Source organism: Dunckerocampus dactyliophorus, chromosome 5 (genome assembly GCF_027744805.1).
Source record: "Dunckerocampus dactyliophorus isolate RoL2022-P2 chromosome 5, RoL_Ddac_1.1, whole genome shotgun sequence".
NCBI classification, from domain to species: domain Eukaryota; kingdom Metazoa; phylum Chordata; class Actinopteri; order Syngnathiformes; family Syngnathidae; genus Dunckerocampus; species Dunckerocampus dactyliophorus.
Window position 1 is genome coordinate 5,508,348 of NC_072823.1, and position 13,532 is coordinate 5,521,879.

Sequence of the window (13,532 nt, forward strand, 5' to 3'; positions counted from 1 at the left end):
CACAATTTTGTAGAGGTGCAATGTACTGTCGTCACTCAACAACCTTGCTCCTCAAAGCTGCAGGTATTAGTGATGTTAACTCCTTGTTAAATTATGCATCTGTTCTATGTACAATAAGCACAATATGTGCCGTATATATTTACTTGATGCACACAGTGCACACTTGAGGTGCACATGCACAAATTGGCACACGAAAGACACAAAATATTAGAAGCTTTTCTTGGTATGAGGCAGTGTGGACCACTTTAAAAAGACAAAGACAATAAGAAAAACAGGAAATGAATTCCATTCTGACAGTTGTTGGAACCGTCCCTTTTACAGGGCAAAAGTCCCCCCAGATTCTTTTATTCTAACGGCTGCCAAATGAGTCTAGGAGTCTCAAGGACAGTTTACAATTGAATTCAAACAGGAGTGGATACAAGCAATTGAGGTTCCAGCACTGGAGAGAGAGCAATTAGCGGCCAATGACGGTTTAACAAACCTGTTACACTTTCTTTTATAGCGTCTGTCAGAAAGGCGGTTCAGTGGGTGTAAACTTCCCTTTTTTGTAGTTAGCATGTTAGACACCAACCCATCCACCCTCAGTTGGCCAGCTAATCCCTCCTCAGACACAGATTAAAATGTGGCATATCTAGAAAACTGCGTGTGTGTCAACGAAGATAAAATGAAATTATGTCTTGGTGGTAGATAAGCACAGGGCCGTACTTGGTCTAAAACGGAGTGAAAATGTTCCGGTTCTCACAGTGTCAATGAAACCGTGCTTGTAATGGCTCGACAGTGCAGGTGCGCGTAATAAAATGTCCAGCGAGTGTGTGTGAATGAATGTGTGAGTGTCTGTTTGACTGAGTGCACAGCCGGTTCGCTTTATATTGCAGACAGGCATTAAAGTGTGCTCAACCAGTGTTGCAAAGATGAAAATGGAAGGGGGGGGACGTGAAACGAGAGCACGGAAAGGTAGCGGCATGGTGATTTACTGTGGCACCTTTCCATATTTTACCTCATTTGAGATTTTTGTTTTATTCATTTCAAGATGGCCCTGGGTATTTCATTCCATTTGGCGTAGACAAAAATATGCCACCACTTAACTCGTGGGCTATATTTCACAGTGCGGTGGGTACGTTGTGCTGGCTCTTTTCCATGATGGATGGACCTCTACATGAGTGGGCGGTGGGCGGGATGCTCCGCTCCGTCAATCAAAGGCACTGCTTTAAATCTTTTCTGCATTACTACCAGACGTGCCATATACTGTGGGGCCTGGTCTAATGACAGCGTGGGATTAGCGCAGTGCTCCCTCTAGGCGGTGTTTACATCAACTGCATGTGAATTGCGGTTTCTTTGAAGCTGCCATTTGTGGGCACGGCGGCGTTAATTAAATCTCTGTTTGCTGTTGGTTTTAATGTAATCATTTCAAACGTGTAACATCGGAATAGCCTGCATCCAGTGATGAGCTTTAATCTCTTTCCATTTCGACATGCGTGTAATTACTGTAGTACTAAATGTTGTGTATTTGACTGGGACAGTCAGACTAATTGACTGGTTTGGTTCTTTATCAATGGCTGACCGATCTCTGCAAATATTTTGTCTTGTCCTGCAGTTGTGTGGCTGTGGGCTCCTCGGCGTGGGCATCTGGCTCTCGGTGTCTCAGGGCAGCTTCGCCACCTTCTCGCCCTCGTTCCCTGCACTGTCAGCTGCCAACATGGTCATTGCCATCGGTGCCATCGTCATGGTAACAGGCTTTCTGGGTTGTCTTGGTGCCATCAAAGAGAACAAGTGCCTGCTTCTGAGTGTGAGTATTTTTAATTGTGTTGTATTCTCATAAAATGACAGCTGGTTTTTTTCCATTTCTGCTTCGTTTTTTTTTCCCGCTATTTCAACATTCTTCTTGTCAATGTTCCTCTTGTATTGTATCTTTATTCTTTTTTAACTTTTACCACGACCTAATTTTCCAAAAATTACAACTTAATTTGTTGGTTTTTTTCTTTCTCATTATATGAACTTTTAAAAAATCAGCTTTTTTGTTTAATATTTCAAATTAAAATTGTTATTCTCGTAAAATTATGACTTTTCTCTTAGGATTTGGACATTTTATTCGTGTAAAATTACTGCTCTTTCCATTTTTGCTGATTGTTGTTTTTGTGTTTTTGCTTTTGTTTTCTTGTTAATTATATTTTCAGAATGTGCCACGGGCCAATATAAAAAAAACAGCCACGGGCCACAAATGGCCCTCAGGTGGACTTTGGAGTTGGTTTAGAGTTTATAAAAATGTACATTTCTAGGTCTTTTCATGGGTGCGTCCATCGTGTGTTTTTTTTCTGTGCTGTTTACCATAAAGACGTCTTTTACACCTTATAAAAAAGCAAGAGCAGACAATTATACTTGCCTTAAACTACTGGTTTGTTGTTTTTATTGGCATAAAGGATCCAGAAGAATAACAAATGTTTTCCAGAATGTTCTCCACAATACCTAAACAGTCTTAAAATTTTGAACAGGAGTGTATATTGCAGTATGAATATTTTGTCTATTCCTTTAGTGTCGCTTCTGTGATTTGTCACAAAATTCAAAAAGTCAATCAGTCAATCAAGTTGCACTTGTCACAGATGGGGAAGAATTCAGCTCATTACCTTACTTCCTTTTAGCAGCAGGTAAATAAGCAACGCCATCCATTGTAGCAACTCTCAGGGGCTAACAAAAGAAGCTAATCCGTCACACTCTTCCTGTCGAGAAACTGGAGCAGAAATGTGTCTGGGTAATTTCCATGTGGTCTGATCACAGTCCAGCGAAGGTGCTGTCAATCAAGATAGTTACAATACTGTACATGTGGCACACAGGAATTTTTTACGAGTGTAATTTATTATTCATGACTTGTCTGTCCCAGTGTTTCTCCGTTTGCCCAAAGTAGCACAAGTTAATTGTATAGGTTCACCCAGTGGAACGGCGCGGAAAAAATGAGAATTGGAGGTGGGGCTCTAAGTGCTTTAGCTCAACTCTTTTAAGTCCTTGCATCAGTCAAAACTTCTACCAAATGTGACTGTTGGACTTGGCTTCCCTTACCTGTCAAACAACAGAGAGGCACAGAGGGCGCGCGTGTGTGTGTGTGTGCGTGTTTGGGATTAGCCTTTTCATGTTCTATTTATCATTTGTCCTGTCCATCTCAGCACTCATGATGGGGTACGTAAGAGGTGCAGAACCTAAACACATTAGAGTTTAGATCTAGACCCAATACATCAGACTCCCTACTTTGACATGTTCCTAATGAGGAAGCTCAGGGATGTCCTCCTCAACCTGTAAAACTAGCATTATTTCCGTTGTATAAGCCGCTACTTTTTGCTCACACTTTGAACCCTGTGGCTTATACAGTCACGTTCTGGTCTTGCGACATATCGTGTGCTCGGAGCAGTCGTTTTGTGCTTTGTGTGTGCGCCCTCATCATTAGTGATGTGCAATACCACTGATTTGTTTTCCAATTTGACACTGAGTAAAATTCAGGCTACACTGGCCGCAATACTTTGTGCAAATACACCTGACATGTCGGGTACATTTTCAAAAGTAGCCTATTTTAAATCATAGCGTAATTTATTCATATATTTCAAAGAACTGCATAACATTTAAACAACGACTCAATGATTTATTTGATTTCCACTGTGTTCCTGTTAATGATATACATTACACTAAATTGTCATTGTAAGTAAGATACTGGTGTTAGCCGGCAAGTTATAACTAGCAACAACCAACAATTCAAAACATGGCGAATATTTACATGAAGTAGCAAATGATTATCTAATAAAACTGCCCAACCAGTCTACACGTGCTTTGTAGACTTGGAAAAGGCATCCAACCGTGTCCCTCGCGGTGTCCTGAGGGGGGTGCTCTGGGAATACGGGATTGGTGACACGCGAGTACATGCCATTCGGCCCTTGTACAACCGGAGCAGGAGCCCGGCCCACCCGGTTTCTGGTGAACATTGGACTCCGCCAAGGCTGTCCTTTGTCACCGATTCTGTTCTTCGCACAGCTGGCCTAGGAACGTCCGGGAGGCATTCTGACCAGATGCCTAAGCCTCTTCATCTGGCTTCTCTCAATGTGGAGGAGCGATGGCTCTACTCCGAGCTCCTCCAGAAGCCGAGGCTTAGCTCTAAAGGAGAGCCAGCCCAGCCACCCGATGGAGGAAACTGATTTTGGCTTCTACCCACAATCTTTTCCTTCACCATCCAAAGCTTATGACCATAGGTGAGGTTATAAACGGTTCTCGACTGGTAAATTGAGAGCTTTGCCTTCTGACTCGGCGTCCTCTTTACCATGACGGGCCGATGCATAGTCCGCATCAGTGTAGGCACCGCGCCAGTCCACATGTCAATCTCACAATCCATCCTTCCCTCACTTGGGGCAGGATCTCATCCCTGACCCGGTGATGCCGGGTCTACATGCTACACTACAAGCCTGACTTCTTTAGTTATACAAAACAAATAATATCCCCCAAAAACATTCTTATTGGCGTTTTCTGGAATTTAGGTCTGCATGCCCTGTCCCATGCTGTGCAAAAAAGATTGGTAAATATTGAACTCAGTGGAAGTCAAGTAGGGAGAGAAAAATAGTAGATGAGCTCCAAAGCTGTGTTGGAAATTAATCTCGGGACATATTAAAACACGCTTTCCTCCCGCTCACATCTTCATGAGGCCTCCGGCACTTTGGTTGGTCTTATTTCCCCTCACGCTTTCACTCCCACCTCCTCCTCCGTTCCTCTTTTTCTGGGTTGTATAATGAGGTTGCTGAAACAAACCGTTAATGGTAATCGCACTATAAATTCAACACTTATTTTGAATTCCCAGCATACTGCCTTTATTACGTATGTAATCTACATACTTTATGCAGTCATGCACTCCTATGTCGCTGGCATACAAATGATAAAATGTCTGTGTACTTTGTTTTATCTTTTGAGCTTGAAGGGAAGGAGCTCCTGGTGAAACAATTTTCTAAAATGGTTCTTTCTCCCTTTTTTCTGACAGTTTTTCATCGTCCTGCTGATAATTCTCCTGGCAGAAGTGATATTACTCATCCTATTCTTTGTGTACTCAGATAAGGTGGGTTCAATTGGTTTTCTGTGCTATCCGAATTGAATTGAAGTTCTGCTCTTTGTTTTCCTTCGTTAGTTTCCGTCAATCTAAAAGTGACATCTCCCACATGCGAAGGAGGATATTCCACCAAAAAATGCAAAGAAGGGTGTGAATGCATGAAACATTCCAAGTAGAGGCGGTCCGCTGTCAAAGGTTAGAACCCAAAATGCAGGCTAATCCCTACCAGTTGCCACAAATGTTCCGAAGCACATTTCCCATGACCCCTGTTAGGTTCAAGTTAGGTGCGCGTGCATGTGCTGACAGCACATGACAATATTTAAAGCTCGAGAGATTACTGATATCCTTGTGCAGTCTGGAGTGCTCTCCATCTTCCATCATATTGTTCCACAAATAGGTCATCTTGAAGGCAACAAATGTCTTTCACACGACAAGCAAGGGAGAGCACTAGTCTCAGTTGTCAAGGACAAATCAATCATTGTATTTGAAAGTGGTGCGATATTAATAGCCAAAATGCAAACAGTGCCGCCTCCAACATCAACAAATGTTATTAAACCAGGGGTGTCCAAACCTTTTCCAGCAAGGGCCACATAGTGAAAAATGAAAGGATAAAAGCGCCACTTCGATATTTTCAACAACAACAACAACAAAAAGTTATACATACAGTATTTCAAGAAAAAACTGCATCTCAGCTTTGTGATAAAGGTGAAAAAGCCTAACATTTGTATCAACTTCGCTCTTTTTTCCCATTTTTGCTGTTGTTTTTTTTCCCCAAACATTTAAACTTAAATAATCTTCTCATCATATTTTGCGTTTATTCTCATAATATTCGAACTTTTGCCCCAACTAATTTTCCAATAATTACAACTTGATTTTGTTTTGTTTCTCATAATATTACGACTTCAAAAACAACTTTTATGTTTCAACTCTATGCTACTAAAATTACATTATTCTTGTTTATAATATTATTATAATATTATAATATTATTTATTTAGTTTATGCTTGTAAAATTGCGACTTTTTTCTCGCTAGAATACGACATTTTTGTCTTGATATTTTGACTTTAGATGACTTTTGACTTTAGAAGAGCAGTTTCAATGGCAGATTACTATCACTGTCCTGCTCCACTGATAGAATGAGTGGATCATTCCTCACGTGGCCAGAGGGAGAGCGGTAAAAACACACGCAGGACTGGACTTACTAACTTATTATGTATTATTGAAGTGAAGTGATCTGCTCTGTATTTATTTATTTGTTGTTATTCTATTTTCTTATTTTTGTTTATCTCTCCTATCTTGCTTTGTTTGTTTTATTTTTAAGTGGTTCAGTTTATTATGCCACTTTTGCAGAGCTGCACTAAAGTATCCATCTATCTTTATTCTCATAATGTTTTCACTATATTCTCGTAATATTATTACATTTTTCCTCAATCAAACTTTCCAAAAAGCTACAACTTTATTTGTTATTTTGTTTGTTTTTCATATTACTTTTTTAAAAATGTCTTTTTTCTTTAATATTTCAATGTTATGCTACTAAAATGGCATTATTTTTCCTCAACATATTATTATATAAATATTATTTTCTAGATTAGAACTTTTCTCTTTTAATATTTTGACTTTATTCTTGTAAATGACGACAGATTTTGTTTTTGTTTTTGGTCTTGTCTTGTTTTTTTTTTTTTTTACTTTTGATGTTGCACAAATAGGTCATCTTGAAGGCAACAAATGTCTTTCACACGACAAGCAACGTTAGCGTACGATGGTGCGCGCGTCTCGTCGTGTTATTAATAAACTGCGTGAGTCCAACTGTGTTCTTAACACCCTTAGCTTCTAGCAAAGAAGCTATCGTGCTAACAACAAAATGTAGCCCGTCTAGGATGTGATCAGCGGTTGACACAGAAGACGTTTTTATAGTTTTGCATGCATAAAACAATTCTAAATGCATATGAGTGAGTGTTCCCTACGACACAAAGTAGCAACGAGACGCAACACGGACACCAATTATTTCTTGAATTCAATTCCATTCAATAGTGTTTTTCACCTTCTTTATCAAAATGCTGGAACTTGAACCTTTCTGTGGCAGTCTGGAGTGCTCTCCATCTTCCATCAGATTGTTCCAAAAAAAAAAAAGAAACTTTCCGTGGCTCCATTTTGGGTTATTGAGGTAAGAAACACTTTTGAATTGAAGACATAACGCACAGCAAAACAGAAAGGTGGTGCCCGTGTGGTGTCTCGCTGTCACATCATGTCTTTGGGAACAGTCATGTCAAGAATCATGTCTTCAAGGAAGGTACAAGTAACCTTAAATTTTCATTTATCGCCTGCATTTGTCATTTAGATGCGTTTATATGCATTTGGAATTGTGTACTGCATGTAAAACTGTAGTTGTAAAACTGTAAAAACTTGTTTTGTGTTAACATTATTGGGTTTCTGGAACAGATGCATTGGATTTACATTATTTCTTATGGGGAAAATCTATTCAGTTAGCATCCGTTTCGGTTACAACCTTCTGGAACTAATTAATGACGCTAACCAAGGTGGTTTTCGAGTTACAGGCGACCCTCTGTGGGTAACCATAACTGCGATGTGGCCCACATTGATGATCAGATCGCAGATGATCAGTGATCTCACAAAATGTAATCTTGTTCCACATCATGCTTGATGGACTGTTCAACCATACATTTGACTTCAGGGATATTTCCCCCAAAAAATGGATTGAACTCCAATGGGGGCATTGGAGTTCTGTACTATATCTTCTATCTACATCACATATCCATGCGCTACATTGATGTTTGGCCTCAACCAAGTCAGGGATGCAAAATAGCCAGTTTTCTACTTTCAGTATTCCAGTAAAAATGCTATTCTACTTTATTGTCTTGAGAACAAACAGAACAGACACATTGGATACGACTATAAGTGAGTCACATTTCACTGATGTAGGCCAAAGAGAAGGATTAGCTTTATGGTCTGACAGTAAGTATTATAAACAATGGACAATGTTTCAGATATTCTCAGCGTGTACAGGTCATCTCTCTCGTTTCTATGATTTATGGCAGTAACCTGATAACATGCCAAAATCCAGCATATCCACACGTGAAAGTGTGTAATGCAGCTGTCTGCACTTGACCACTGACTTCTGAGGGAGGGGGGGGGACAGTGGCAGTCCAATATGGAGCACAAAACAGTGAGCATGTTTAAATAGCACAAATTTCAAGTATTACACTTTTAAAGCATTAGGTTTTTGAGCCAGGAATGTCTTGAATCGTCCTTATTGATCTATGGCAGGGCTCATCCGAAGGTGGCCTACGGACAACATCAGGCCTGCCAGAGCTTTTCATTCGGCCCGCCAAACGTACCCAAATAGTGAAACCATTCAGTCTCACGAGGAAAATGCTCCGTCATGCAGTACTTCCTCCACTCTGCAGAGGCAACAGCGAGGAATATGCGTCACAACAAAGCAGCAGTAGAAGAAGATGACTGCCGTTTAAACCGATATGGAGCTATGAACTCTTTAAAAAATTAGACAATTAAAGTAGACAATTAACTGACCGGACTGCAACACTTGCATTTACTGAAAATGGAGTGGGAAAGAACCCACACACACAAGGGAACAACATGCAAAGTCCACACAGATGTCCAAACTATTCAAAGTATCCACTAGGCCACCGTGCGGCCGAACATCACAGTAACATTACTGACAGTGTAGAATACTGCATATCACAATGTCTTTGAATGCATCTTCTGAATGCTTTGCATTAGTATTTTGGTTCATTTATATATTTTTATGCTTGAAAATGCTTCATTTAGTCAAAAACACGTAAAATGTGCTTGTATATGCATATTTCTTTACTCGTAAAAGGCGGTATTCAACCACGAAACAGGTGAAGTTCGAGCCGCGAAGTGGAGACGGTCGACTGTACATTTGTTTTTGAACGATAACATTTGAAAAATTCTGGCCCTTGGATAAATGTAACTGGCGACTCCGGATATATGCTAATGTGAGTGATTAAATATGGGATATATCATGAAAAAGTAAATATTGTTTGACTATTTATCTCAATCCCGGCAGGACTCTAGCTAATTCTCCATCGCTGTTTAGAGATGTTTGTTCAAACTTAGTCTTCCAAACAGATAAAGGCATTCATTTAGCAGCCAATCCATTCTTAGATTTGGATCAGGTCTCCAGGCACACCCAGCCCGGAGCAAATATGTCTGCTGCCTTATCTCACTAATATTATTGGCTAACTTTGGTGGAGGAAAAATCTTCACCTTGATCCTTCCTATGTAACCCAAATAGAGAGGATGCCCATTAACTGTGAAGTCATACAAAGTTGGTAGAAAAAAAACAGCAATAACAATTTCCTAAATGTGATTTACTAGGACATCATGTTTCATTTTAGAGAGAAGTGCCTCATTTACATCACTTCCAGTGAATAATAACTCTGTTTTATGTCACTCCTGGTGATGCTGTTTTATACCAAAGGGAATGTGAAGCCACAATAATCTGATGACTACTAAATATGTTTCCAATTACTGGTCGTTAAACGTCATTAGAAAGAAAAGATACAGTATAACGCTGTCCTGCAATTTTAGGATATTGTGCCATTTTATGTTCCGCAGACTGCTGTTGTGTAGCTACAGGAAAATTAGTGTCCAGCCAGACTTCTACCCTCTGGTGGAATCTGCTATGCTGCATAAGGGTCTCCTCATCCTCTGCTACAGGCTGTGATCAGAGGAATCATTAATCCTCTTCTGCTACTTGATCTCCTAATCACAAGGCATTTATTAACAAGTCTGGAAGACATACCACAGCTGGCCGCTTTTAAGCCTATATTGACAGACGCCTGCAACGATGGTTTAGTCTTTCATATTCAAATTGAAATTGCTGTCCATTCAGCCATAATCTGTCCTAAAATTGTTTCCACTCTTTGTTATTGTATCGGAGAAACTTCCTCCTCTTCCTCGCACCTATTGTGCATGTCTGTGACCGGGTTTCCATCAAGAGCAGTCCAGCTGGTTACGCGGAGGTCTAGAACATTAATACAAACACTTACCAGATTTTTCTGATTTTCCACTGCTTGTAGCAAGAATATGTCAGCAGTAGCAGCACGCAGTGTAACTTGCCAATACTTTTTATGAATCAGATGAACATGAATAAAAAGTAACAGCATTGGATCCATTGGTGTGCCGTTAGGACCTACATTTACAACTTAAATTCTAGTGTTTGTTCCATGAAATTGTATTAATTCATTGCCAATAGTCTATTATTTCCATGTGTATCGTCCAAGTGTATCGTGCACTGCTTGCAGTAAGTGTGTGTATACACTACCGGTCAAAAGTTTTACAACACCCCAATTTTTCCAGTTATTTATAGAAATTCAAGTCGTTCAAGTCCAATGAATACCTTGAAATGGTACAACGGTAAGTGGTGAAGTGCCAGAGGTTAAAAAAAAAGGGTAAGGTTACCCAAAACTGAAAAATGATGTACTGTATATGTCAGAATTATACAAAAATGCCTGTTTCAAGTACCACAAAATGGCCCAACAATTTAAAGCTGTTCTGCAGAAATGGAGGTGGGTCAAGCCTTGGCAGTTGGTGCTAGTAATGTAGCATTTGTTGCAAGTTCTAGAGTACTTACTACCTCCTCTGTCTGCATAAAAGCAGTGCTTGGAACACACTGTGGTACTATACCCTCGTGAGCATCAGTTGAACAGTATTGAACTGGAGAAAGTAATTTGTTGCTACAAAAATGACAACAAAAAAAGGCAATTAACAATTCAAGACAGAAAGACCATCTTCACACTTCAAAATTTAGATTTTTCCTCCAGAGAATTTGTGTGTTCTAAAACCTTTGACCGGCAGTGTATGTTGTATGCTGAATGTCACGCCTTGTTGTATTGCGTTTTTGTATATGGCACGTTCTCTGAACCTGCTGACGAAAAACCTGACAATGGAGTCAAAATGTAAAGTTGACGTGACCTCAAAACGTGCCCTCAATGAGCCCTCAGACGCTACATCATAAGAAAACATGTTTAAAACATGTACTTTATACTTTTTTCTCGAGGTGCATGTGATGCGACTCAGGTTGAAGGCGATCGATCTAGCGGCTTTTGTTCTCGTCTGCCGGTGGATCCTGGCATGTGTGTGGCGAGGGAATTGTGGGCGTGTTCAGTTCCGACACTTTAAGAGGGTGACTTTAGTGGTTTTCATTCCCAGGCGGAGGACGAGGACTGCGATGACTTTTCTGGTAAGCTACTGTTGAACTAGCCTATTACATGCACTGTTTGGCACTGTTTGGAAAAAAAACATTTATTTAATTAGAAGGTTAACAAAATATATCTATGCTAAATATGCCATGTTCCGACATGGACATCTGCGGCTTATAGACAGGCATGGCCTATACAGTATATGTACAAATCTTTTCTTTTCTTTAAATTTAGCGGGTGCAACTTACAAACCAGTCTGGAAATTCCGGCAAGTGTACAATGTTTACAAAAAATAGTGGAAAATAAAACCTTGCACTCACCCAAATTCAGCTCGCAAAAAAGCTACAAAACCACCTCAAATTTTGACTGGTGGCGAGCATGACAGCTGTGAGTAAAAATGAATCTGGGCTATAGAAAATATTGATTTCTGAACTCTTTAAGTTATAACATTAGGACTGGGCTGTTAAAAAATGAAAATGCAAATAAAAAAATGCATAATCTTTTTTGTTGTGTTTTGACCAATTTTCATTTTCTGCAAATTAATGCTCAAAATTTTTATTTGGAATTTGGGTGCAATGTTTGCGAGTAATTTATAGAATAAAACAAATGTTCATTGCTTTTGAAATGCTCAGGAAAATCAGAGAAAATTATCATTTTGCCGCGGTCTTTTCGATTTTTCCAGAGCTGTATGTGTCATTGATAGGATTTTTTGATATCAATACATAGTTAACTTATGTTTTATTCAAGTGGAATAATTTGGCCACATGTGTACTTTGCATTTGATCCTCATTGTTGTAAAAAGTGGCGATTCTCTGACAACCAATCAAAAAACTGCAGTTTGTGAAGCTTCAGCCTCGGTAGTTCGTACCCCAACAGATGGAATGTTTTGTATCCTTTTCAGGGATATTTTTAATGGGGAAGTGGGCCGCCAAATTACATATTACAATGCAACCTCACCAATTATCCAACTTTTAAAGAAACCGTACAAAAACTGTACTGACTTTGCCGTATGTCATTTCCCTTGCACAGCTCTGTTCAGCAGCAAATGTCATACAGAAGCTGTACTATAATAAAGTCATGTCCTGCAGTTAGCAACCAGCTGACTCCAGCAGATGGCCGGGCCACAAACCAGATTATTGCCATCCGTCTTTAACGCTGTGACCTCATTGTTTCTCTGTCAACCCAACATGCCAAGCCAAACAGCGGTAAAGGTTTATTAGCTCACAATGCGGAAGCCCAACCTGGCAAGAAGACAGGGAGAGCAGCAGAGCATGTGCAGCAGGATGTAGGGCGGAAAAAAAAAACATTGCAGGATGGGGGAAGGTAGGGAGGGAAAGCAGTTGGACCCAGGAGAGAGGGAAGCGAGATATTAAAGATGTGAATAGAAATGAGGCTGGTGAAGGCGAGAGGGGCCTGTACATGTAAACAGTCACAAGTGCCAGGTTTGTTTGTCCTTTCACAGAAGATGATGTACAATTGATGGGACAGTAACATTTTGACTGGGGGATAGGCATTCCAACAAAAGTAAAAACAATGTGTGATTTCCTCTCTGAATCAAACTGTGAAAAATGACATTGAATTCCTCTACCTGCTTTTTTACGACGGGGGTCCTACGCATGAATGGAAAAGTATGGAATTGGATTTGATCAATTTCGACTTCTGGGAAAGTATGTAAAAATATTCATGTTTCCAAGATGGTTACCACTCTTCTGTTTTCTAAAAGATAAAATTATGAATAACTAATAAAAAAAAGAAAAGTATCGATCTGTTATTCTAAGTCACTTGCTAGGGCAGCTAAGATGTTTGTGTGAGAGCACACAATGGAAAACATTTGGCAAAATTGACAAGTTGAATGGCCAGCTCTTTTGCTCCCTCCTTAGGTCCTAGACGGACCAAATCAATATGAACCAAACACAAACTGTTTGTGCTTTGGTCTGCAGCATATCAGAAAAGGGACAAAAACGTCGATCACTGTTTTCCAAAGTCAAAGTGAATATCTTGTTTTGCACAATAAAACACAAAGATAATAGGTCTGCTTTAATGGATGACTGAGGAAATGAAAAAAAATATTCACATTTAACAGGCCTACATCAGAGGATATTTACATTTTCAAAAAATAATAATAATAATCGAATACCAAAATAGTTGTTGATTGATTGGATAGTCGATAAACCATTGAATTGTTGCAGCTCTGATGATACACATCTATGTACTGAATCAGGAAAAAGTAAGGAATCTTGAAACATCAAATCCGTAGGA

General features: G+C 39.7%; 1 protein-coding gene across 3 annotated transcripts in view; it reads left to right on the forward strand.

The window, feature by feature from the left end:
* Nucleotides 1-13,532, forward strand: part of tspan9a (tetraspanin 9a) — a 250,066-nt gene that overhangs the window by 211,016 nt on the left and 25,518 nt on the right. For all 3 annotated transcript variants that reach the window (XM_054775441.1, XM_054775440.1, XM_054775439.1), the window contains 2 exons: nucleotides 1,595-1,786; nucleotides 5,003-5,077. In XM_054775441.1, coding sequence (XP_054631416.1) covers nucleotides 1,595-1,786; nucleotides 5,003-5,077 — 267 coding nt within the window. The remainder of the gene's footprint in view (nucleotides 1-1,594; nucleotides 1,787-5,002; nucleotides 5,078-13,532) is intronic.